The sequence below is a fragment of a genome, unplaced genomic scaffold, assembly GCF_019419815.1.
Source record: "Pyrus x bretschneideri cultivar Hongxiangsu unplaced genomic scaffold, Pyrus_bretschneideri_v1 Contig40, whole genome shotgun sequence".
NCBI classification, from domain to species: domain Eukaryota; kingdom Viridiplantae; phylum Streptophyta; class Magnoliopsida; order Rosales; family Rosaceae; genus Pyrus; species Pyrus x bretschneideri.
The window spans coordinates 1,951,470-1,977,198 of record NW_025999724.1 but is presented as its reverse complement, the minus strand read 5'-3'; the positions used below and the strand labels follow the sequence as shown (position 1 = coordinate 1,977,198).

General features: G+C 36.9%; 3 protein-coding genes and 1 long non-coding RNA gene across 7 annotated transcripts; 2 read left to right on the top strand and 2 right to left on the bottom strand.

Moving 5' to 3' along the window:
- Positions 1-104: 104 nt before the first annotated feature.
- LOC125469164 (putative anthocyanidin reductase) lies at positions 105-3,007 on the top strand. Its single transcript, XM_048566232.1, has 5 exons — positions 105-265; positions 412-578; positions 962-1,174; positions 1,434-1,813; positions 1,905-3,007. Exons 1-5 carry the CDS (start codon positions 145-147, stop codon positions 2,047-2,049), a joined length of 1,026 nt encoding a protein of 341 aa, XP_048422189.1. The 5' UTR covers positions 105-144; the 3' UTR covers positions 2,050-3,007.
- LOC125469165 lies at positions 2,732-7,580 on the bottom strand. 4 transcript variants are annotated; one of them, XR_007251524.1, is made up of 6 exons: positions 7,255-7,579; positions 7,066-7,131; positions 5,676-5,804; positions 4,222-4,291; positions 3,818-3,896; positions 2,732-2,931 (listed from the first exon to the last, which is right to left on the bottom strand). It is a non-coding gene; the product is annotated as an uncharacterized LOC125469165 (long non-coding RNA). The 4 variants fall into 4 exon arrangements; XR_007251523.1 differs by having other exon boundaries at positions 2,732-3,896; positions 7,040-7,131; positions 7,255-7,580; XR_007251525.1 differs by having other exon boundaries at positions 2,732-3,896; positions 4,222-4,298.
- A 433-nt stretch (positions 7,581-8,013) lies between these two features.
- LOC125469163 (putative anthocyanidin reductase) lies at positions 8,014-21,251 on the top strand. The gene is made up of 6 exons (XM_048566231.1): positions 8,014-8,222; positions 8,399-8,574; positions 9,598-9,780; positions 20,019-20,048; positions 20,326-20,696; positions 20,928-21,251. Exons 1-6 carry the CDS (start codon positions 8,111-8,113, stop codon positions 21,091-21,093), a joined length of 1,038 nt encoding a protein of 345 aa, XP_048422188.1. The 5' UTR covers positions 8,014-8,110; the 3' UTR covers positions 21,094-21,251.
- Positions 21,218-23,747, bottom strand: LOC125469162 (probable WRKY transcription factor 46). Its single transcript, XM_048566230.1, has 3 exons — positions 23,100-23,747; positions 22,860-22,988; positions 21,218-22,069 (listed from the first exon to the last, which is right to left on the bottom strand). Exons 1-3 carry the CDS (start codon positions 23,423-23,425, stop codon positions 21,463-21,465), a joined length of 1,062 nt encoding a protein of 353 aa, XP_048422187.1. The 5' UTR covers positions 23,426-23,747; the 3' UTR covers positions 21,218-21,462.
- Positions 23,748-25,729: the final 1,982 nt, after the last annotated feature.

Genomic DNA, 25,729 nt, shown 5'->3' with positions numbered 1-25,729 from the left:
TCCTTGTCTAAAAGTAATCCATCTAAAGTGGGATTTGACCAAACTAATATAAGAAAGTAAATATTCTACAGTAATGATGATATATTACAAGGATTCCACAACATATCACAAGGATATTTCTTAATAGAACCCACCGATTTTTCCATGAGCATGAGTACTAGCTACAAGGTATGTGTTATAGGCGGTGCAGGCTACATTGGTTCTTGGCTTGTCAAGCAGCTTTTAGAAAAAGGATACACTGTCCATGCAACACTCCGCAACTTGGGTACGTGCGTGACATTTATAATTGTCAGATTATGAATTAGAATCGTTAATTCACAGTTTTCATAGAACATAATACGTTTCTCGTCTCTCCTGCTTTCTATTTTTGTGTCTCCTAAAATGAATTTTGCTTTTATGAAATATTGACAGATGATGTGACCAAAGTGAGCCTTCTGAAGAGCCTTCCTGATGCTGATGCTAGATTAGTGCTGTTTGAAGCCGACATTTACAACCCAATTGAGTATGAGCATGCAATTGAAGGCTGTGAATTCGTTTTCCATGTAGCAACTCCCTTACAACACAATGAAAATTCCCAGGTTTCCCCCTTCATGATCTTGATATACAGTCCTATAGTTTAGCACATATTTGATCCGAAATCTATTTTCAAAAGGGGTAATTTGCTCGAGATCACAAATATATTTTCAATATTAAGATTGGGTCAATCAACCTTTTGTGGTATTGACCTTAGCTCTGCTACCCTTACTTGAAGAGAAGAAGTGTTTTTATTCATGTATGCTAGAAATGAAATGACCATGGACTTATGTTAAAGTTGAAACTATTTGTTGATCTAAACCAGCTTTCCTATTTTTCCTATGTTAAAAAATTTGATATTTATATATAATGTGATCAAATTACTGCAAAGCAGTACAAGAACATAAAAATTGATATTTATATATGACGTGATCAAATTGCAAAGCAGTACAAGAACATAACTGAGGCTGCCATAGCTGGGGCAAAGAGCATTGCAGAATGTTGTCTTAAATCAGGAACAGTTAAGAGGCTAATCTACACAGCATCCGTGGTGGCTGCATCTCCACTGAAAGAGGATGGGAGTGGCTTTGGAAACGTGGTGGAAGAAACCTGTTGGACTCCTCTCAGTCTTTCATTTGCTTGTTCTAATGCTTATCGTAAGGTACATAAATTTCATAGCATTTTCTCTTGGATTTTTCTTATTTTTAGTTTATCATTCTCACGGAATCGATGTTGGAGAGAGAAGAATTGAATACAGAACCTCAAGTACCGGGGTAAATGCTCTTAACCACTTACGTTGCAAGCCCTTGCAAATTTCCTAGCTAATCATATATTGCTCCTCTAAATTCAATGTTATGCCAAATGTTTCTACTCGGACTTTTATGGTCTGCCTTACGCTATCTTTTAAATTATAATTGCAGGCCTATGTGGATTCAAAAACACTTGCAGAGAGAGAAATCTTGAGCTATGGGAACCAAAAAAATGGTGGACTGGAGGTTGTGACTCTGGCCTGTGGCCTTGTTGGGGGTGATGCACTTCTGCCCTTCACATCCTCGAGCGTGGCTGTTTTTATTTCTCAGCTTACAAACAGTGCAACGGAGTACCAATTACTCAGATTTCTGGAGGAATTGGTTGGGAAAATTCCCATAGTACACATCGATGATGTGTGTGATGCCCATATCTTCTGCATGGAAAAACCTTCAATAAGTGGTAGATTTTTGTGCGCAAGCTCATATGTTTCATCAGCAGAAATTGCTACTTACTTCCAACAAAACTACCCAATATTTCAAGTGAAGCCAGAGTATGTAGCCATCTTTTTTTCCGAAGGTATTTTGTCAAATTTTTTTGAGATTAAATTTCAAGATTAATAGGATTCTGGAATTCGGTTTCAGGTATTTGGATGGACCAAAAAGAGAAATTGTGTGGGGTTCTACAAAGCTTGAAGAGAAGGGTTTTGAATACAAGTACTGCACCAAGATGATATTAGATGATTGCATAAGGTGTGCGAGGAAAAGAGGTGGCACTGACTTCCAATGACTACTGATCCAGGCTTGTAGCTTTTTATGTACACCATCGGAATTGAATTTCGAATAGCAATTTGAATTTACATTTAAACTTCAATTTATATTTGAAATTAGAGACGGTCTTATGATAACACTTGGTAAGAGAAAAATAAAATAAAATTTGGTTTGTGCAAAGTTACATTAATATTTTTTATTTTATTTTGTGATAGAAGATCAAATTATATTTTCACCCACTTTGAATTAACGATTTTTTTTTGGTTGATAGGTAGTTTAAAACTTTAAATTAGTTATGCGAATTTAAACCATATTATTACTAACTTATTATACGTTAATCTTTCGTTAAAAAAATAAAATCTTTAAATTATCCACAGGATCTTCTCCATATCCTTTTGAAGAGGATCCTAAAGATCCAAAAATCTTATCCGTTTATCATACATCGTACGATCAATTTCTATCAAGTACTATTTGTATTTAATTTTAAATAAAAATATTTAATTTCTAACCACACAATATATGATGAACAAATATGATTCACTGATCTTTGAGATTCTTTAAAAAGGATCTGGCAAGGATCCGGATTCTTTAAATTAGTGTGGTCACTTAAATTCAACATTATTTGTTCACCACCTAATTAGTTATACGGGGAAATAGTAGAAAACTAGAAATTGGTACCCGCGTTGCTGCAAGATTAGAAATTATAAGAAAAATTATGCCATAGACGATTAATATTACTTACATTAAAAATGTCAGAAAATTTCAACAAACAAAAGATTTAATTGATACAGTCCACATACAAACAATCGTAGAACTTTTGTCTCTACATAGGAAAAAAATCAGTCATTCACGGAAGCACCTAAGGTTTCCCTCCATTACTCTTGATTGTCAAGAAAACAACCTAGGCAAGGAAAAATACGAAATATTAAAATACATGCAATTAATTTATACATCAACATGTTTATACTATATATATATATATAAAAAAAAAATATGCTTTTATTCCAGTTAGAGAGGACTTTTTTTCAGTGATTTAATTTATGTTATAACTAAACAATCAATCTAAAAACCAAGTTAACACCCATAGAATTATCGCCTGCATTCTCAAAAGGACCTAATTCACTTCTTAATTCTACCTAACATGCATGTATAACACTTCATCTGTAGCTTAAAACAATAGAACAATAATGAAAATGGTAGAAATCAGACATTAATTTTGAAAACCCAAACAAATACAAATTCGAAGACAGGACATTCAAGTAATTGGTAGATTGAAGACTAACCAGGTTGAGAGTGGAGCTTGATCTGTTCACTTCACAAAAAAGTCATAGAAAGTACGACTCTAAATATTCGGGTTAGTCTATGGACAATGAGCATGTAAGGAAAACACTGGCCTATTTTTCAATCGAATAGATATTTATGAAAGAAAAAGAGAATCAGGATGCCTATTCTAATACTCCTAAGCAGTAATTTGGGGATTTTCCCACGACCTACTATAAAAGTAGGATAGCCAAGAAAAACATTAAGCAACAATTATCTTTGTTAACAAAGAACAAGGAAACTTGGACCTTTTCTCTATGTTCCATAAATTTGGAAAAGAATGCAGGGGCATCTGTTTGAAGGATCACATGGCAACACAAAAGAATTACTAAAAACATAAGAAGATTCATGAGATAGCTCAATGCATGGCAACGACATAAATACAGATTTCGGGAAAAAATTGTCTAGTTAAGGAACAATCCCATTAACAACTCAGTCTGAAATGCGTGCCAAGATAGAGACATTACTTAAAGTGATTAGGGATGTCAACCACTTGTGCCGGCAACAAAGGCCAGGGTCAATGAGATAATCAACAATCGTCCCACACTGCAAACAAATAAGTTAAAAACCCTTCAATCTAGCAAGAATTTATATATTACAACTCAATTAAATACACGACATTATTAAGAAAAAATCAGTAAAGAAAAAACCAACATAGTCAAAACTAAATAACTTGGGTAATCACTGAAATTAAAAAGCTTCACAAACGATAAAGACGGGATAGGGGTACAGACCATGAAAAAAATTGGAATTACTGAAATTAAAACCCAAATTCCAGAAAGTCTAAATGTAAATTCACAGAAATCATTCAAACCAACTCCACATCATTCATGATAATTATTCAATAATCCAAGAAATTAAAATTGCTCACCTTGAATAAAAAGGCCCATAATCTTCAAAACCACCGCCTCCGAAACCAAACAAATTGCTTCATCATTCACCTATACCCTCCATGTTATAAATTCGAATAAAAAACCAATGAATAAAAGTTGCTACTAACCAGAGCATCCTTTGATCAAATTAAGAAATTCAAATAAAATTAAACACCAAAATCTGCAAGAATTTTCATCAAAACAAAGAACACTGCTTTTTTAACACCTTCATCAACACTCTCAACAATGTTGTAAAAAAAAATAGTGTCTTTTCATTCCTAGTTGAAATAATTCAGAATTGCAAGAAAGAACAAAAAATTAAGACTGAAAAGCGATAAAAAAATTTAAAAAGAAACGATTCGATAAATTTTGAGAAGCAGTAAAATTACTACACATTATCTCTCAAAACTCTCTCCAAACCAAGAAAACATACCCAACTGTAGTGATTTGAAAACAAATTGCATGATGTGATTCCTGAAATTGGTTCTATAACATATCTTCATGGCTCTTCATGAAAATATATATACCAAAACATCACAAAACCTTAAAATGCCCTCTTTTATCAAAAGAAAAAGAGAAATCATCGTGGCCAAACTGAAAAAAAAAAAAAGAGATTAATTAAAGAAACATCTCTGACAAGCAAAGTAATGTCTAAAACTTGAAAGGTGAGTACAAAAACATACCAAGATAGCTCAGTAGCTTACTAAGAATCATGACAGAGAAAATATGAAGAAAGGCAAGGGTAAGAACAACATTACAGAAAAGGCCACATCTTTTGGTGCATTGAAGGGCAAGGAAATAAGATAGACACAGCGAAACAAAAGATTTGAAATAAATGAATCAAAAATTAATACAACTTCATATAGAGTAACAGTTAAAAAATTTGGAAGACCCCATATATAAATCATTTAGCTATAAACAGTATGCAGAAACATGGGAAAAAAAAACTTAGAGATGCACTAACACCACAATTCTTGATCATTATCCAAAATCCCCAAAGTAAACATACGTTCAAATATACACCTCTCTATTTTTGATCTCTCTCCCTGTTCTTTGGTATTGTGATAAGGTTTATGATAAGCAATGATTTTACCAAAATTTATAATAAAAAACGTCACAGTAGAAGTTTAACATCAGAGAAGGAGTAGATCTCCACCTTTGATGTGAAGATCCTACTATTCCCCTACATACTTGATTCCTTTTAAGGCCACTTGTTGGGAAAAAAAAAACACAATACTTGTAACACTATTTAAACAAAAAGAGATTTCTCAATCAGAGAAAGCTTCGGTTTCATGCAATTTATTTTGTTAGTAATGCAATATTGGAACTTGCATTTGGTTCAAAGAAGTAACGTAAATTGATAAAGCAAAAGGAAACTAAAAACAGAATCTATAGAAATTGGTTTAAAAGCAGCACTCAGTATGGCAATGAAAAATTTATACTGAAATCTCACCTTGTGAGATCATCCTGGTATGTGTTCACTTCCTATTTTTTATCAGACCATTTCTCATTCTGTAGCTCTTGAGTTTAATTTCTCTTTCGACTCACTTATGTAGATCGGTTCAACCTACTTTTGTTTTTCCTAAAAATTTTTCACAGAAATACAAACCAGCGTTAGCGTTAAAAAACCTGCATTGGTTATGCATATTAACAAACTGATAGAAAACTTGTTACATTATATATATATATATATATATATATATATGGAATTGTCATTAGCACTCCAAAAATCTCATTTTGCACTGCAAACTTTCTATAATTAGAAAGAAAAATACACTTGTGAGGAGTGTAGAATGAGATTTTTGGAGTGCTAATAACAATTCCCTATATATATATATATATATATATATCATTAAAGCAGATGAGGGACAGTTAATATCAGCAATAGTACTTGTCATCAACATGAACTTTTCATCCAAAGCGGTATTTAATTTCTTTAATTCTTCATCATCTATGATATAAACAAACAATACATCTCAAAAGAAAGAAAAAAAACAAATACACAAAATGCGGTCAACATTGCTTTATAATTCCTATCAAAAGGGTATGAAAAGTTGGTTGATTTCATTTGTGAACTCAATTAAAAACAAACTTAAACGTTAATTTATGATGAATATGTTTATTTGATGATAAACCCAAAAGCTGATCTGTTTGCTGCTTGGATGTGGCCTGTGGGAGTGTAGTTTGGCTTCTAGCCTGGAGATCTGTGTCACTAATTTCTTTCTCAAGTCTTGCACTCTTTTATTAATAAATTCATTTGATTAAAGCACCTACTTGATCAAGTCTTGAGTCTTGTTTGTATACCTGGTTTTGGTTAATCAGCAGAGGTTGAACTAATGAGTCTAAAGCAGCAAACCACTAACTTAAAATGACAAACCACAATTTCTCTCTCTCTCTCTCTCTCTCTCTCTCTCTCTCCCTCTCCCTCTACATCCATCAGTTGTCAAACCAAACTAATAACCTATTCTCAACTTATCAAATCTAATCAGTGCAGAAAATTATAATCAAAACCAAATAGAAATCTAAACCCAAGCTCTAATTTCAATATAATCGGACAACAAAAAAGCAAATTCAAGTCCAATATAACCAAAAACCAAACAAAACTCTAAATCAGAAGTCTAAAATCCAAAATCCACAGGCTCTGAAGGCTGCAATCAAAAGCCCCAAATCCAAAAAACCACGATTTCCTAAGGCCAAATGCAATACAAAATTATACACCATGATGGGGAATCCGAACCTACAAAAACAAAATCCCCAAAATCACGATACCCGAAATAACGATAACAAAAGCCCCAAATTTTAACAAAAGAAAATTACCCAGATGCACAACCCGAAGAACTCACCAAGAAACCCTAGCTCTTCTACGCAAGAAATTCCTTCAAATCAAACCGAAAACTGAACATGGTTACCTGAATTCAATAAAAATGAAAATACAATCAATTTACTGTTAGCCATCTTTTTTTCACCAATGAAAAAAACTCCAAATCAGCCCAAACAATCCCAAAGTCTAAAAGCCGTTCAAACCAACTTACCATCAAATCAAAGCCACTTCACAAATCCTCTTCAAATCCACACCGAAAATGACGAAAAAGAAGTGGAATGTGCGGAAGAAACAAAAGATCAGCGGAAACAAACTAAGAAAATCAAGTATCAGATAGAAAGAAATGAAAGCCCCAAGAAAATTCGAGAGAACGATAGACGCAAATCAAACTGAAAAAATGAGGACTGAGAGAGGCAAATGGAAAGGCGAAAGAAAATTGGACAGATCGAATCGGAAAGGATGATCGACGCGTGGAAGACAATGGAGGACGCGTGGGCAACTGGTCAAAAGAGAAAAGCAACGGCCGGACCACTTTTATCCTCCCCCTCTTTCTAAGATGAGCAACGCGCGGCACCAGAAATAAAAGGGGGGCAAAATCGTCAACTCACTGCACAATCCAAAAAAACCGAAAAATTACACACCAAGAGAGGGGCAAAACCGGTGAAGCACTGTTAATGAACAATACTTTTCCACCGGGTTTTAGAAGAGTATAATGTAACACGGCTCTTTTGGCATTATTATATTGGAGTGGGGAATAAGTTTATCCACAACGTGGCACTGCGGTGCAATGCACCATTATTCAAGAATTTGGAGTGTTCGGAAATTCCTCACGATGCCGTTTCGATGACGTTACTTCCAATATTTAATATATTGCTGGATAAAAAAAGTAATGTCAAGGAAGTTGAATTATTACTTAAACATTATAAATTATGTTTATTTTTTATTAGTAATAAATCATGTGTTTTTTAAATTTAATTTATAAATTTACTCTTCACTAGTATAAAAAGCACAAGACTAGATATAGCAGTACTTGGGATTTTGCTTAGAATTGCTGATCGAATTCGCAAATGGAGAACACTAGGGTTTGCGTTACTGGAGGCTCAAGCTACCTCGGCTCTTCACTTATCAAAAGGCTCTTGGAGAAAGGATACACCGTCCATGCAACCCTAAGAAATCTGGGTTCTCTCTCTCTCTCTCTCTCTCTCACACACACACACACGCATCAAAAGGCTCTTAGAGAAAGGATACACCGTCCATGCAACCCTAAGAAATCTGGGTTCTCTCTATCTCTCTCTCTCTCTCACACACACACACAAAACTTGCTTAATTAATATTGTGGATAAATATTTTTGCAGGTGATCCATTTAAAGTGGGACTTCTCAAGGGTCTTCCTACTCTTGGTGCAGACAACAGACTGAAATTGTTTCAAGCAGATATATATAATCCTGATGAGTTTGAGACAGCAATTCAAGGGTGCAACTATATTTTTCACTTGGCCACCCCATTGCAGCACGAGCCCAAGGATACTCAGGTCTGTTCTTAGCTTCCTCATCGTCTTGTCTTACTGACTTAAAATATTACAAGAATAGAAAAAGAAAAGAAAAGGGGAGATTTAGATCTGAAATGGTTTGAAAGAATTGTTAATTATTATTATTTCTACTTATCTGATCGAGAAAGTAAATTTTTTTTGTGTGTTGCGAAAAGTTACTGGTTTTTTGTCCTGTGCCTTCCTCACTAGAAAATATTATTTTATGTGTGACAGTAATGTTTTGTGTTAATTATAGATTAGTTTGATATTGATGTGTTTTGAAATAAAACTGTTTTTGCTGTGAAAATAAATTTATTTTTGTTGCTTTACGTTTTCAGTTTTTTTTTTATCCAATATGGTGAAATAATTTTTTTTTAAATGTTTACCAAACAACTTTTTGAACTCAATTTTTTTTATACTCATTTTTATAAAAGCACTTCAATACCAAACCAGTATTATATGTAACAAAATATCCTACCCCTCTATAATGTGACAAAATACACTCTCCTAAGTGACTGAAAATAACGTCAATCTATGCCAATAACAGCGGCTTTTTTATTAAATCCAACCGCTGCAAACTTGAGAGTTTAATAAGTTTCCAAATAACACCTCCAACCTCCAAACAAAATGTCAATTTATAACAGTTAAATTGCAATTAATGACTTATGTGATAATTTGATGTCTTTTGTCAAATTTTATACTTCTCCAACCGAATTATCAAATGTTTTTTTTATTAATATAGAGCTTTAGATTATTGTATTTATTAAAAAAACTATGTTGAAACCAAAATTTTTTGTTGGTTAAATTGTTAGTGGAATAAGGAACACATCATTAAAACTAATTAAAATTAAATTTGATGTTGATGTCAAATCTTACTCATAATCATAAAGGTTTCAAATCTGATCAACAAATAATACTTCGGTTAAAATGATTTTTTATGTCAAACATGCACAATGACATCTCCTCTTAAGACTCGATATCTCCTTGGAGATGCTCTAATGCCACGCTTGTTTATTACTGGACTAGTTCAAAGACACTTCTGAAGCTGCAGTTTCGGGAATTAAGAGCATAGTGAGGTCTTGTATCAAATCAGGCACCATAAAGCGGCTCATTTACACAGCCTCTGTGGTGGCCGCATCACCAATCAAAGACTCTGGAAATGGCTTCAAACAGTTTATGGATGAGTCCTGTTGGACTCCCCTCAATCTTTCATTTGTTGGATAATGGCCAAATTAGTTCCATGTTTTGTGGCTTTTTCAAAGCCATGTTTTGTGGGAGAAGGCTTAGATTAAGAAAAGCATAAAATGGTGAGAGCATTTGGCAAAACAAAGAAACGGATGAAGAGATGTAAAGCATCCAAAAGAGATGGTGTGAGTATTTGGCTCTACCATGGGCATGGGTGAGAGAAATCAAGAGAGCTAGAGTGAAAAGTATTCTAGTGAAAGAACTCTTGGGGTAGAGTGAGGCTCTTGGGAAAATTCTGTGAGTGGGTGTACAAGGGATATGGGATTGGGTTATGTCGATTTAACTCATGTATACTTGTACTGTTATTCTCATAGTGAAGAGCAATATCTCTCCGGGGACGTAGGTAGTTTTTTGCCGAACCTTGTAAATTTCTCTGTGTCTTTATTTCTTGTACTTTATTTTGTTCAACTGTGTGTGATTTTTGGTGAGGTTGTAATCTGAATCTCGGTTCCGCACTAACGAACGGGCCAAGGCACAACAATTGGTATCAGAGCATCGTTGGGGGCTTTGGTTCGTTGGAGGTCCAGATTTGTTGTTCACCATGGAATTTTCAGTTGAGCAGTTGATAGAAGCATATTTATGCGCCTTAGTTAGCTAGTTCTTATGCATTTTTGTTATGTTTTATTCGTTAAAGTAGTCTTTTAAGCTATTTTCATGTGTTTTCAGGTTTAAAGGACATATTACATGAAATGATGCAATTGGGAGCTTTTGGAGCAAAACTGAGCTGGAATGTGGTGTATGCAAATGGAGCACGAGGAATGAACGAGGTTGAAGGTCAAAGGAGCTTAAGAAATGAAGAAATGAAAGTGAAGAGCAAGGAAGTCGGAATTGGTAACCAAAGTTTCTAAAGTTGGAAGTTTCTATTCTTGGAGGTTTCCATTGTCGTGAGTTTCTATTCTTGGCTTTGGGCTTTTAGATGACCTAAACCCTAACCTTAGCCCATTTTAGAGCCATTTCCATGGGCTTTAGCCCAAGTCCTTTCCCTTGCCATGCAAGGGGGGGCATTTTAGGCCCAAATCCATGCATTAAGCCCTTCATCATAATTGGCCCAAATCCATGCATTAAGCCCTTCACCCTAATTGGCCCAAATCCATGCATTAAGCCCTTCACCCTAATTCTTCCTCCTAATTAGTGCATCCCACCATTCCATTCCATAATTTCCATTAGTGCATCCCACCATTCCATTCCATAATTTCCATTAGTGCATCCCACCATTCCATTCACACTTAAATGCCCATTATCCCATTTTTTTTAGCTTTTAATTCCACACCATCCCATTATCCTTTACATCCACTAAACCATGCATCCACATTCACCTAAATAAACCCTAAATTACATCCACTAAACCATCCATCCACCATAATTCCCACCATCCACACCTTTTCCCATCCACCAAATACCTTAAACAAACATCCATTAACACCCATTCTCTTCCTATAAATACCCATTCATTCCATTCACCAAATCATCTCATTTTCCATTGTAATACACAAACACTTCCCCTTCTCCATCTTCTCCATTTCCACTCCATTCCACACTTCCATCCCCCCAACCAACCTATCCTTAAACCTTGTGCTACAACAACGAGGAAGAGAAGAGTGCCTAAACGTTCATACAATTCAAGTTTTGAGTTGTTGGAATGTTTAGGTGTTTCTTTGATTTCAAAGTTTCATTTTAATTCTCTTTGTTTTGTACGTATAAGGAATGGAAGAGAAGAGTGCTTAAACGTTCATACAATTCAAGTTTTGAGTTGTTGGAATGTTTAGGTGTTTCTTTGATTTCAAAGGTATGAGAGGCTAAATCCCCCTAGTTAGCTAGGGGGTGATTCGAAACCATGGTTATACTTGCAATATGAATTGATTACTTTTGGTTGGGATTTCATGAATGTTGGATTCAATTTGTTTAACCGTTTGATTGATAACTTATTTATGAATGTTTATTAAGAATGCGCGCTTAATTTTCATGCATAAATATGACGCTAGAATATAAGTGAATTTCACCTAATCGTTATGAACTTATATTCACAAGTAGTGGAGGTTGCTTATAAACAATCGCGTTAAATGAATTCTTGACACGAGTATCATGCTTTTCATAGTTACAAATGCCTTGTCGATGCTTATAATTTCCAAAGAACGTAATGATTCTAACTTGTATCTTTATCATGCTGTTCATATAGAGAACTTGTTAGGAATAATTTGTTTGCGATGCATATTCATCCAATTCAATGATTCTAGGGAAATTTGAAGGTTAATTTAAGCGGAACTAATTAACTTGAAGTGTCGAGTTCCATAATTTATCGAAAGACCAACTGAGAATCAATTTTGTATGCAAGTATAACATGTGTGGAGATGAACCCCTTGGCTATTCCATCATCCATATTTTCATCTCATTCATATTTACGTTTTGCCTTTAATTACAATTTGTCCATTTAATTTAATATCGTCCAAACACAATCCCCCCTTTACTTTATTGTCAAATTAGTTAGAAATCAATTTAGTTTGTGTTTTTAAAGAATTTTGAGTCTTTTGGTTTGTCTTAATGTTTTAACGTTTAGTTTCACATTCTTTGAGTCTAGTTTAGTGTTTTATATTGTTTTTACGTTTTTGAGTCAAAAATCCAAGTGATTAACAATCCCTCCTAATCCCCGGTCCAGAACGATCCCTACTTATACTTATACTACAATTGTCAAAAAGAGGGTTTAATTTGTGTGCGTATAAATCTCGCACCAAATTTTGGCGCCGTTGCCGGGGATTAGCAACTTTGCTAATCCCTTGGATTGTTTTATTTTCGTTTGTTTTTATTTTTCCAGATTCTTAAATTTGTTTTGTTTCTTCTTTTAGGTACTAGTTCATGACTCGGAGTTCTCATCCGATTCGTGAACATATCCTGGAGTGATTGGGTTATTCGTCCGGCTGCAAGACGTAAAAGAAAGCGCTACTTGGGAGGCAACCCAATACAGTAAATAAAACTTTTGCTTGTTCATTGATTTTTTTCGATAAATTACAATTGTATAAAAACATGGCAGAAAGATGGAGTCTTCACAAAGGTTGTGTACTTGAGGCCCCACTACGTGGCAACACTCTCGGAACAAGAGGTATCGGAGCGGAAGGCATCGGAGCGGGAGGCACCGAAGATAGATCATTCAAGGCCCCAAACCTTGGTGGAACGCTGGATGACCCAGGAAAGAGGTGCCTCTGGAAGAAAGCTGCAAGCTTTTGACGGTCATCAAGCTCATCAAGCTTCCTCTTCATGCCTGACGAATAATTGTTGGCAAGCACGTGCAAACTTCGGTTCTCGTACTTAAGCTGTTTGATCTCCTGCTTAAGACTCTCCACCTCCGCCATCAAGGATTCAACCTGACGGGAGCGAGCAAGAAGGCGTTGGCCCATGTTGGACACAGAGCCAGCGCACTGAACGCTAAGAGCCAGGGACTCTTGAACGGCCAACTCATCGGACCGTCCAGAAAGCAGCTGACTGTCTTTGGGAGTGAGGAGGTTCCGAGCCACTATCGTAGCCGTTGTGGGATCCGTCATCACAGAGTCCTCATCTGTAAGAGGGCCATGGGAAGATAAGAAAGACGGGCACCATACCTTACCCTGACGAGACGCGACCGGATCACTGCTTAGACTCAAATCTAAGCAAAGGTTCGATGGGTTGGATGAGCTAGCCATTGTTCACAAAGTTAAAAGAGAAGGGGTGGACGGAGTAGATTTTCAAACGGGCCGGAGACAATTTCTGGGCAATTTTCAAGTGTGCATGCTAGAAGGTGATCAATCACCTCTATTAAAGGAGAGGCGTTCACCAATTCAGAATGAAGAGACACCACTCTTCTCGTCAGATGCAATCCCAGCTTTTCAGAAGACGCGTGGAAGGCGAGAAATCAGCTGCACACTTTAGCTGACAAATGTGGGAGACAAAGCCAAAAGCTCCCGGCTTTCCAGAAAGCGTGTGCATATTTGTCGAAAACTCCCGACTTTGCAAAAAACGCGTGCCACTTGTCAAAAGATCTCAGACAGAGCCGCATCCGCGCTGCTACGTGTCGTTCAGAAAGCGAAGGGCATCGTTCAGAAATCGAAGGGGCGACTGCTCAGAAATCGAAGAGGCAAATTCAGAAATCGAAGAGTCGCCACTATTTCAAAAAGCCGGATTTGCGGGATCAAAACGTTTGTCGACAACGGTAAAAGAACAGTACCACCACTTGCTATTTAATTCCCTATATATGTCGACCTTCATTTTTTGGCAAAACAGAACTGAAGAAAATGCCCAACTCTTTCTCACCTCTGAGGGTGCACTCCCAGCAAAGCCTTTCAAAATACTCCATTCTTTCTTCTTCCCCAAAGATGATACCAGATGCCTGGAGTACAGATGACCCAGGAGGAAACAGCACCACAAATACATGTGCTGATTCATTCACCGCTTCTTCAAAAGCAAAGGTATCTCATATCATCAAGGGCAAAAGCAAAGGTATCTCATATCATGCTCTTTCCCTGTCTTTTCCTTTGTCCTTGATATTACTTGCATGGCAAAGTGAAAGAAGCAATCAGCCGGCACTTGGAGTCTATCTGGACTCTATTCCCTGGTTGCTTACCTAGCTTTGCTGAGCTATCCTCTAACCCTCTTCAATACGAATTGGAGAGATTGAACAAAGAAACAGATAAAAGGAGGAAGCTCAAACCTTCGGGGGAGACCAAAGGAAGCCTGCGGCCCAGTTCAAGAGTAGCACAAAGGAAAATCAACGATGGGAGCAGCGCATTTCAAGAGTAAGCCTGTGGAATCACTCAAGATGAAGCCTCACTGCAATCACCAAGGAGAAGATGGAATTTACACTCCATAACCAGATTTGCATCTCTAAAACTCTTCTCTTTGATATATACATTCTGCCATGTTTAGTATGTTTAGTATGTTTAGTTGTTGTTTTATATGTTTTCTTTTGTTTGGTGTGTTTTAAGCTTAAAACATTGAGGACAATGTTTGATTTAAGTATGGGGGGGTAACTAAGTATGTTGATGCAAAATTGTTGGATTTTATCACCCATAACTTCAAGTGTTGTTCCTTGCTGTTTTAAAATGTTTTTAAACTGTTTTAGTGTGTGTTGACTTAAAAATCCGAAAATACCATAAAAATTTGAAAAATTGTTTTGAAAAACCCAAAAAGAGTTGTTTTTGTGTGTTTGTGTCGTAGGTCACCTTCCAACACAATGATGAGGATTTGGTTTTTAATTGCATGATGGTTAAAGAAAGTTACAAACATGGATGGACGTTTGATATACTCTTTGGTTTATGCTTGGTTATCGTTATAGTTTACGATTTCACTTGTAATCACAAATGATAAAAATTAGTTTTTGTAACATGCTTGAAGGAAGGAACTTAAACAAACGCTACATCCCCGTGAGACTTGAGCCTAAACGTTATTTGGAGAGTTATAATCTATGCATCATTGTTTTCTAAGTCGTTGCATGATCTCATTATTCTTTGCTTGGTTACTACTTAGAAGGCGTTTCATCACTTAGTTCCAAATGCTAGAACTCATGCCCATTTCATTCAAAGCATGTCATTGATTTGCATAACACGTATTCAAGATGAAGTTGTGTAGTGAACACCATAGCCAAATTGCCATATTTCCCTTTTCATTTGTTTTGTAGGATTTAACCCCGTTGAGCCTTGTGTAGCCTACTTTCTTTGTTAACCCACATTATCTTCACCTAGCTTAGATTAGGACCATCCGTACCCTTGTTCTTGAAGCATAGTAAGCATGAATGAATTCCCTTTGATTAATGTGTGCAGAAAATAAGTGTGGGGGAAGGATTATTGATGTGAGTTATGTGCCATAGGCACGAGTAGAAAAAAAAAAAAAAAAAAAAAAAAAGTTGAAATGTATTGGTTGTTGAAGAAAGGGCCCAAAACAATGAATTAGGCCCTAATAGTTGTTTGAATCTCCCCTATTTGTTTAAAAGTTGATTTCTGCATTCTAAGGGAATTCTAGGTCTTAATTTCATTACTTTACTTGCTATTGCTTAAAGAACTTTTGTTTATCCCTACCTTTCCTTGTGAGCCATTACCCCAAGTCCCGTTACAACCCTTGACTTCTATCTTGAGTGTTGTGCATTTCAATTGTGGAGTTTGAATTTGGTATGAGCATATGGTGTCACTGGTTCTCGCATCTAAGTAGTAGCATTCCATTCATGAGATCATATCCAAACACGTTTAATTACCCCAGAAATTGCGTTCTTTGTTATAACATATGTGAGTACTAGTCTTTCATGTTTACATCAATCTTCTCACATATAACTAGTGTAGGGTGTGTAGTCAGAAAATCTGAGTGAAAATTGAGTGCATAACTAGAGAGGAATTGAGGGAATTCTCTAAGGCATGTTACTACATTCAAAATGTGTTTTATTTGATTAAATGCGAACTAGTGAATGGTGACTATGATTAAGTATGTGCTTGAGGGGAAGTAAGACTAAAAGCTATGTGAGTAATGATTTTTGACATGTCATGCTTCATTGGAAATCCCTGAGGCAACTGTTGGAAGGTTTAGGTTATGTTTTGTTTATTTTGTTTCAGCTTGTTTACTTTAGTTGTTTTGTTTTGCTCGAGGACTAGCAAAAGCTAAGTGTGGGGGAATTTGATAGAAGCATATTTATGCGCCTTAGTTAGCTAGTTCTTATGCATTTTTGTTATGTTTTATTCGTTAAAGTAGTCTTTTAAGCTATTTTCATGTGTTTTCAGGTTTAAAGGACATATTACATGAAATGATGCAATTGGGAGCTTTTGGAGCAAAACTGAGCTGGAATGTGGTGTATGCAAATGGAGCACGAGGAATGAACGAGGTTGAAGGTCAAAGGAGCTTAAGAAATGAAGAAATGAAAGTGAAGAGCAAGGAAGTCGGAATTGGTAACCAAAGTTTCTAAAGTTGGAAGTTTCTATTCTTGGAGGTTTCCATTGTCGTGAGTTTCTATTCTTGGCTTTGGGCTTTTAGATGACCTAAACCCTAACCTTAGCCCATTTTAGAGCCATTTCCATGGGCTTTAGCCCAAGTCCTTTCCCTTGCCATGCAAGGGGGGGCATTTTAGGCCCAAATCCATGCATTAAGCCCTTCATCATAATTGGCCCAAATCCATGCATTAAGCCCTTCACCCTAATTGGCCCAAATCCATGCATTAAGCCCTTCACCCTAATTCTTCCTCCTAATTAGTGCATCCCACCATTCCATTCCATAATTTCCATTAGTGCATCCCACCATTCCATTCCATAATTTCCATTAGTGCATCCCACCATTCCATTCACACTTAAATGCCCATTATCCCATTTTTTTTAGCTTTTAATTCCACACCATCCCATTATCCTTTACATCCACTAAACCATGCATCCACATTCACCTAAATAAACCCTAAATTACATCCACTAAACCATCCATCCACCATAATTCCCACCATCCACACCTTTTCCCATCCACCAAATACCTTAAACAAACATCCATTAACACCCATTCTCTTCCTATAAATACCCATTCATTCCATTCACCAAATCATCTCATTTTCCATTGTAATACACAAACACTTCCCCTTCTCCATCTTCTCCATTTCCACTCCATTCCACACTTCCATCCCCCCAACCAACCTATCCTTAAACCTTGTGCTACAACAACGAGGAAGAGAAGAGTGCCTAAACGTTCATACAATTCAAGTTTTGAGTTGTTGGAATGTTTAGGTGTTTCTTTGATTTCAAAGTTTCATTTTAATTCTCTTTGTTTTGTACGTATAAGGAATGGAAGAGAAGAGTGCTTAAACGTTCATACAATTCAAGTTTTGAGTTGTTGGAATGTTTAGGTGTTTCTTTGATTTCAAAGGTATGAGAGGCTAAATCCCCCTAGTTAGCTAGGGGGTGATTCGAAACCATGGTTATACTTGCAATATGAATTGATTACTTTTGGTTGGGATTTCATGAATGTTGGATTCAATTTGTTTAACCGTTTGATTGATAACTTATTTATGAATGTTTATTAAGAATGCGCGCTTAATTTTCATGCATAAATATGACGCTAGAATATAAGTGAATTTCACCTAATCGTTATGAACTTATATTCACAAGTAGTGGAGGTTGCTTATAAACAATCGCGTTAAATGAATTCTTGACACGAGTATCATGCTTTTCATAGTTACAAATGCCTTGTCGATGCTTATAATTTCCAAAGAACGTAATGATTCTAACTTGTATCTTTATCATGCTGTTCATATAGAGAACTTGTTAGGAATAATTTGTTTGCGATGCATATTCATCCAATTCAATGATTCTAGGGAAATTTGAAGGTTAATTTAAGCGGAACTAATTAACTTGAAGTGTCGAGTTCCATAATTTATCGAAAGACCAACTGAGAATCAATTTTGTATGCAAGTATAACATGTGTGGAGATGAACCCCTTGGCTATTCCATCATCCATATTTTCATCTCATTCATATTTACGTTTTGCCTTTAATTACAATTTGTCCATTTAATTTAATATCGTCCAAACACAATCCCCCCTTTACTTTATTGTCAAATTAGTTAGAAATCAATTTAGTTTGTGTTTTTAAAGAATTTTGAGTCTTTTGGTTTGTCTTAATGTTTTAACGTTTAGTTTCACATTCTTTGAGTCTAGTTTAGTGTTTTATATTGTTTTTACGTTTTTGAGTCAAAAATCCAAGTGATTAACAATCCCTCCTAATCCCCGGTCCAGAACGATCCCTACTTATACTTATACTACAATTGTCAAAAAGAGGGTTTAATTTGAGTGTCAAGTAATTCTCACATCAGCAGTTTAAAGGGAGAGGCGGTTTTGCTCTTGGTAAAGGAGAGTAATGGAAGCCTGAAGAAATGGAAGCCGTGTTTAGGGATGCTTGGATCAACTGCGAAAGTTGATGTTGAGGAAGAAGACAAAGGCCTCTTTCTTCTTACCTCACTTTCAGATTTGTACGAGAACCTTGTGAAACTTTACTGCAAGGAAAGAAACAGTAAGTTTGGAGCAGGTGCAAGCTTCTTTGGTGTAGAATGATACACACAAGAGACCATGGATGATGGTGGGCACAAGACTGCTTAAGCTATTCAAGGTTGAAATCGTGGAAGAAAATTGGAAAAAGGATCTGAAAGAGACAGCAGGTTCGGATCCGGTTCCTGAGGCAAGGGTCCACAGTGCTACGGGTGCAAGGCCGGGTTAGCAAGTTTGTGGTGGAAGACTTTGAGTATGCCCTCTAGGTACTCGAAGCAACACTTCTCCTGGTGATGTTTAGTCTCAAGTGTTGCAGGGGTTTTGCAGCAGGTGGAGCTATGGTATTCACAGGTGATGAGAAGGTCCTGAGGTAGGAGGAAGTGTGGGAATTTTGTCTGGCTCGATGGGTTGTTGCTGGAAATAGGCGCGCTGACGAGTTTCCAAGTTGCAGACAATGAAGAGGAGGAAAACCTGCTGGAGGAGACGAGGATGTGTTGAGATCCTGTCTGAAGCTAAATGGTGATTTTTAGCTTGCAGCAGCTGCACATGCATTGGCAGTGACTGAATCGGAATAGGACCAACGAGGTTGATTCAGAGTGTGCATGCTGGTACGTAAGGCCAATGGACTTTGGTACAATTTGGCCAAGGTGGAGATTGTTGGATAATGGCCAAATTAGTTCCATGTTTTGTGGCTTTTTCAAAGCCATGTTTTGTGGCTTTTTCAAAGCCATGTTTTGTGGTTTTTTCAAAGCCATGTTTTGTGGCTTTTTCAAAGCCATGTTTTGTGGGAGAAGGCTTAGATTAAGAAAAGCATAAAATGGTGAGAGCATTTGGCAAAACAAAGAAACGGATGAAGAGATGTAAAGCATCCAAAAGAGATGGTGTGAGTATTTGGCTCTACCATGGGCATGGGTGAGAGAAATCAAGAGAGCTAGAGTGAAAAGTATTCTAGTGAAAGAACTCTTGGGGTAGAGTGAGGCTCTTGGGAAAATTCTGTGAGTGGGTGTACAAGGGATATGGGATTGGGTTATGTCGATTTAACTCATGTATACTTGTACTGTTATTCTCATAGTGAAGAGCAATATCTCTCCGGGGACGTAGGCAGTTTTTTGCCGAACCTTGTAAATTTCTCTGTGTCTTTATTTCTTGTACTTTATTTTGTTCAACTGTGTGTGATTTTTGGTGAGGTTGTAATCTGAATCTCGGTTCCGCACTAACGAACGGGCCAAGGCACAACATCATTTGCCCTTGCCAATAAAGTATTGATTGTAAGTATATCAAATTTATTTCAATTAAGAAACAAAATTTATAATTAATGTGTAAGAAAGTTGTTCTATCGTCAAGTCGCTTATGAAGAAATCTCAAGCATTGATGGTAAGAGTGGGAAATAAGTCAGTGGACCCGATTTCTTCACGTGCCGACGTGCAACTGACTCTAGCATGTTTCTTCCTTAAGAATGGATTCCTCTATTATTTGTTAGTACTTTGCTTTTTTTAAAAGAAAAGGAAAAAAAAAAACGAAAGAGTGGTTAAAATGTGTTTGTAGGACTATACACACTCAAAGAGCCTTTCAGAGAAAGAAGTGTTGAAGCACACTAGTGGTGACCTTGAAGTAGTCAGCATTGCCTGTGGCCTTGTGGGAGGGGACACACTTCTCACTGCTATGCCTGAGAGCATGGGAGTGCTCATTTCACAAATCACAAAAGATAGTAGGAGATACCAAACCCTGAGATTTTTGGAGGAATTGCTTGGTAAAGTTCCAATTGTGCACATTGAAGATGTTTGTGAGGCACACATATTATGCATGGAGAAGCATTCCATCAATGGCAGATTTCTATGTGCTAGTGCGTATTTGTCTTCAGCAGAAATAGCATCTCACTGGGAAAAAAATTACCCAGGTTTCAGAATAGCTGAAGAGTAAGTTCTAACTTGCAACACAAGCTATTAAGAAAATTTTACAGTATTGTTGTTCTGGCATTCCAAAAAAGTTATCATGCACTCTTCAATTTGCAATTCCTCCTTTATATTTTTGCAAAGGTGGACCACATGATAACGCTTTTAGAGCACTAATAACAACTTCTAAAATCTACAATGGTCCCTAACAATACACATTCAGAACTTTACAAGATTATCCTATCCTTGTTTCAGGTTTGTGGAGGATTCAGGGAGAGACATTGGCTGGGGTTCCACAAAGCTGAAGAAAATTGGATTTGAGTACAAATTTGATGCCAAGGTGATATTAGATGACACTTTAAAGTGGGCCCAAAAGATGGGTGAGTTTGCTTCCAGCCAAAATACTGTTGTACCCAAGTAATTACCTAGGACAATTAAATAACTTGCCTCTGATCAGTGATCAGTCAATTGCAGCAGTTAAGAAGTTCAAATTGTGATAATATTTACGGATTTAGTTACAATACTTAAATGTATTTAATATAATCTTTATCTCGAATGCAATTTTATTTTTTAAAATCAGCACTATTCCTCTTGGACCAAAGAATTTACAAATCAATGAGACTATAAGTGGAAAGAAGAAAAAGAAAGACAAAGCGACACAGAAATGCTACCTCACGCGTTACTTCTACCTAGGCAGAGGAAAGCTCTTTTAACAAACCTCATCTTCTCCTCTGCAATTTTTTTTTGGGGTTTTTATCCTTCTCATGTGGAAAGGGAAAAAGTAAACATTTTAAGCCAAATATTCTGGGGGAAATTCCAAATCATCAATTGAGAAATCAAAATCCCCAATTGGTGAATTGGTAACTGAAGTTGGAGCTGAGATTATCTCAGTGAGACCAGATTCTGAAGTCTGCACGTCATGCGCTAGTCCGAAACTGCTCATATGGCACGGTGACACCGCCAAGTAGTCCGACTCAAACGTTGCTGCTGGAGATCCAAATATTGGAGCATAGCCATCGACCAAATTGTTCTCCATCATCGTTGAGCAGAAAATATGGTCCCCAACCATTTCGGATTCAATCGGAGTGGAAGGGAAGGAGAAGGGTGAAAATATATCATCCTCTCTAGCGTCCAAATTTTCAGTTTTAACTCTAAGCCCTGCTCTTCCAAAACTGAACGACATCTCTGGTGAAAATTGTTTCGCTTTTTTTACTTCTAGGGTTTTATTTTGGTTGCCTTTTAACCCTTGCTTAACCCTAGCCAACTGAGAGGCTTTGTTACAAGTATGGACTCCCCTGTAGGTTAGCACGAAGGTTGTTGGATCTGCATCTGATTTCTGAACTTGCTTGGTAGCTACGCAACCCTGTGTTCCACGATGTGTGCATCTGTAGTAGCCTCTGCAAGGCAAGAAAACAAAAACCCTCTTTATAAATTAATTTATTCTCTCAGTAAATGTTACATGTACTGTAGATTTTCATTGAAAGTGATATATTAGATGGTATTTTCTTGATTAAATATCAAGAATCCAAATTTGGGCCAGAGTACAAACGGCTGTTTTGTGGTCCATACATGATTTTGGTAATATATACGTCGTTGCAGGTAAATTTTAGGCCGTCCATAGATCGGGTTTTGGACTTGGATCAGTGACCAGGCCAAGACACATTTAAGCTAAAAGGAGCTGTACTGCTAGACGCTTTAGAATTTTCAAACTTATAGGCAAAAAACAGAACCAGTACTTGTATACAGACCAACTTGCAAAAAAATTTGAAGGACGCTTTTAGCAGCCACATGTATTCACAGTTGGATAAGTTCTAACTTCAAAGTACTTTTACTTCCTTTATATATGCAATTGTAGAAATAAAAATGCCAAAAGAAAAAAAAAATTATCATCTTCTATAATTAGCGGTTATAATTCTTAAGCAAAAAAGAAGAAAAAGAAAAAGGTGTTTGATGTCAAGGAATTTTCACGTCCTGCATATGTTTCAGGACACACATGAGCAGCCTGACGATTGACTGATGACATAAAGCAAAAGGTATATCCCTCTATGAGCAAATAGATACTTGACTGATGGAAATCCAGCCACATCATGCTTTTGGTTTTTTTATATTCTTGTTATCTTGTTCAATTTAGAACATCGCTCAAATAAAGAATTAGTAATTCACACTTCAAAAAGTAAAAGTTCTCACCTTGGATGATTAGCTCCGAGGATATTCTTTTGGCCATATTTTCTCCAACTATAGCCATCATCAAGGCTCCCATCTAACCCTGTTCCAGAGGAAACCTTCACTTCCTCAGTCCAGCTGGGCATTGTTTTCCTGCAGCACAAAAAAATCGCAACAATTTGATCAATATCCAATTTCAACAATCGAATTGAACTGATAAAAAAACTACCCCTTCAACGAAATTAAACCAGATAAAAAATTTACGTCTTCTTGAAGACATTTTTGTGCTTGCAATCCTGGTCAGAGATCTCACTCAGTGGGCTACTATTGCCAAATGAAGTTGGTGATTCCAACATAGTTTCACGAGCTGTGATGTGTTTGGATTCTCCAACAGATCCATCCCCAGTACCTGTGAGCAGTGAGAGTGCCTTCTCATATGAAAACAGTATCTTTGAAATCAGAGAATCTCTTGTTTCTTCTGAGGAGGAATGGTGGAGGTGGCTCATGAGCTGCTCAGCCAGCTCCTTCCCTTGCGTTAGCTCACTGGTTAGACTCTCCTGCTCCCGCTCCATGCTCTTTCTCTTCTCCATTTGCAAAAATGTGAACCCAAAAAAACAAAAGTAATAATGCTTGAAGCACTAGAAACACCAAAGCTACCAAATGAGAATGATGGGTAGTTTGCTTAAGTAGCTAGAGAGAGAGAGAGGGGGAGAGAGGGAGAGAGGAAGAGAGAGAGCTGTGATGTGATATTATGGAGAGAAGGGAAATGTTGTGTGTGAATTTCTTAATGAAAGTGTGAGGAAGAAGGGGTGGATATAAGGGGATGGAAAAGAGAAGGAAAAGAGACAGATTTGACTGAAGAAAACCAAATTAATTTGATTCTCTTTTGCCTTAAGCAAATAAGACTAGTTTTCTGGTTATGATCAATTTGTTGGGGTAGTGATGGCGAAATAGTAATTTTGAAAAGAAATGTGTATGAAAAGTCTTCCTGACCAATTCAACCCCAACGAAATTCCATTAGACTCACATACTCTCTCTCTCTCTCTCTCTCTCTCTCTCAAAACTATAGTCGTAACCAGTGAGAAGCAACGCGGAAGAAGGTTTGAAGATTCTTGGTCCTATCCTCTAGGGTTTAATTCAACACGCCCCTTTTGCACCTAACGTGGGCAATTTTCAATGGGTGATATTAGAGCGTTTTAGCAAAAATCCAACAAAGTATTGCTCCAAGAGACTCCATAAATGGCTCTTTAAACTAACTTTGTGAATAATCGCTCTTTAAACTTATAGAGAAGAAGATAGATTTTCACATTTGCAAACTATTCAATTATTTCTCTCCTCTTAAAACTCTCTTAAAGAACTAATAAAATATTAAAGATTTATTAAAATACAGAATGTTGTTGGAGATGTTAATTTAAAGGAGTCTTTTGATATGGATCCAAAGTAATTAAAAATTAGACCTATTTCAAAAGTTGGCCTATAAAATTAGACCTATTTCAAATTTTCTCTAATTTTTAAAAATTAACTAGCTAAAATAGATTTTTGACCATGTTCACTAGCTAATTTAGAGAAACGTGGAGATGCTAAGGGGTCATATGGATAGGCTGTTTATGTTAGAATGTGAGCATTTAAGTCAAGACTAATTGTCACTATAAGTAGAAATGTCCGTTGTCTTTCAAGAAATTACGGTTCAACTTTTTGAATATTGTTATTGACGTTCCAAAACATCCTACATTGCTTTATTATAAAGCACAAACAAGCAAATTCACTCAAAGAATGCATAACAACTTTTTGAGAGTGCTAATAACAACTAATGTGATTGGAAACCCCTTTGGATAGAAACATATATTCCACTTTGGTTCTTCGTTTTTTTATTTTATAAAAGGCTCCAATTATAATGCCTTGGTTTTTGTTGATTGATTGGCATAATTACTTATGGCGTTTTCATCAAATATATGTATACATATTTTCGAAATGGTGTACTAAGATGCTAATAAGCTAGTGTGACATCCCACATCACCCAGGAGAGTGATCCTTATATGTATAATCTCATCCCTACTTAGCACGAGGCTTTTTGGGAGCTCACTGGCTTCGGGTTCCGTAGGAACTCCGAAGTTAATCGAGAAGGGGGCTATAGCAATTCCATGATGGGTGACCCACTGGGAAGTTGCTCGTGAGTTCCCAAAAACATAACCGTGAGGGAATGGTAAGTCCAAAGCGGACAATATCGTGCTACGGTGGTGGAGCGGGCCCGGGAAATGATCCGTCCCGGGCTAGAATGTGACAATTTGGTATCAGAGCCTAACCCTGGCCGTGGTGTGTGGACGAGGACGTCGGGCCCCTGAGGGGGTGGATTGTGACATCCCACATCACCCAGGGGAGTGATACTTATATGTATAATCCCATCCCTACCTAGTACGAGGCCTTTTGGAAGCTCACTAGCTTCGGGTTTCATGGAAACTCCGAAGTTAAGCGAGTAGAGCACAAGAGCACTCCCAGGATGGGTGACCCATCGGGAAGTTCTCGTGTGAGTTCCCAAAAACAAAACCGTGAGGGTGTGCTTGGAGCCCAAAACGGACAATATCGTGCTACGGTGGTGGAGCGAGCCCGGGAAGTGGTCCTTTGGCCCAGGATGTGACAGCTAGCTTAGTCAGATGAATTTTATTTGCGCTTAAACAACTTTTGTCATTCAATGCTCTCAACATATATATTTTTTATTTGGAGTTACGCACTCAACATAGTTAATACTTGAATTGCCAATAATTTTCATTCATTTTAGGGGAAAGAAAAAAAAAACTAAAAATGACGTATAGTAGTACGTAGTGTGAAAAGCTTTTGCTTACGTTGATGTGTTGATAAATATAAAACCCATGTGTGCTTGAAGCTTTATTTTTCTA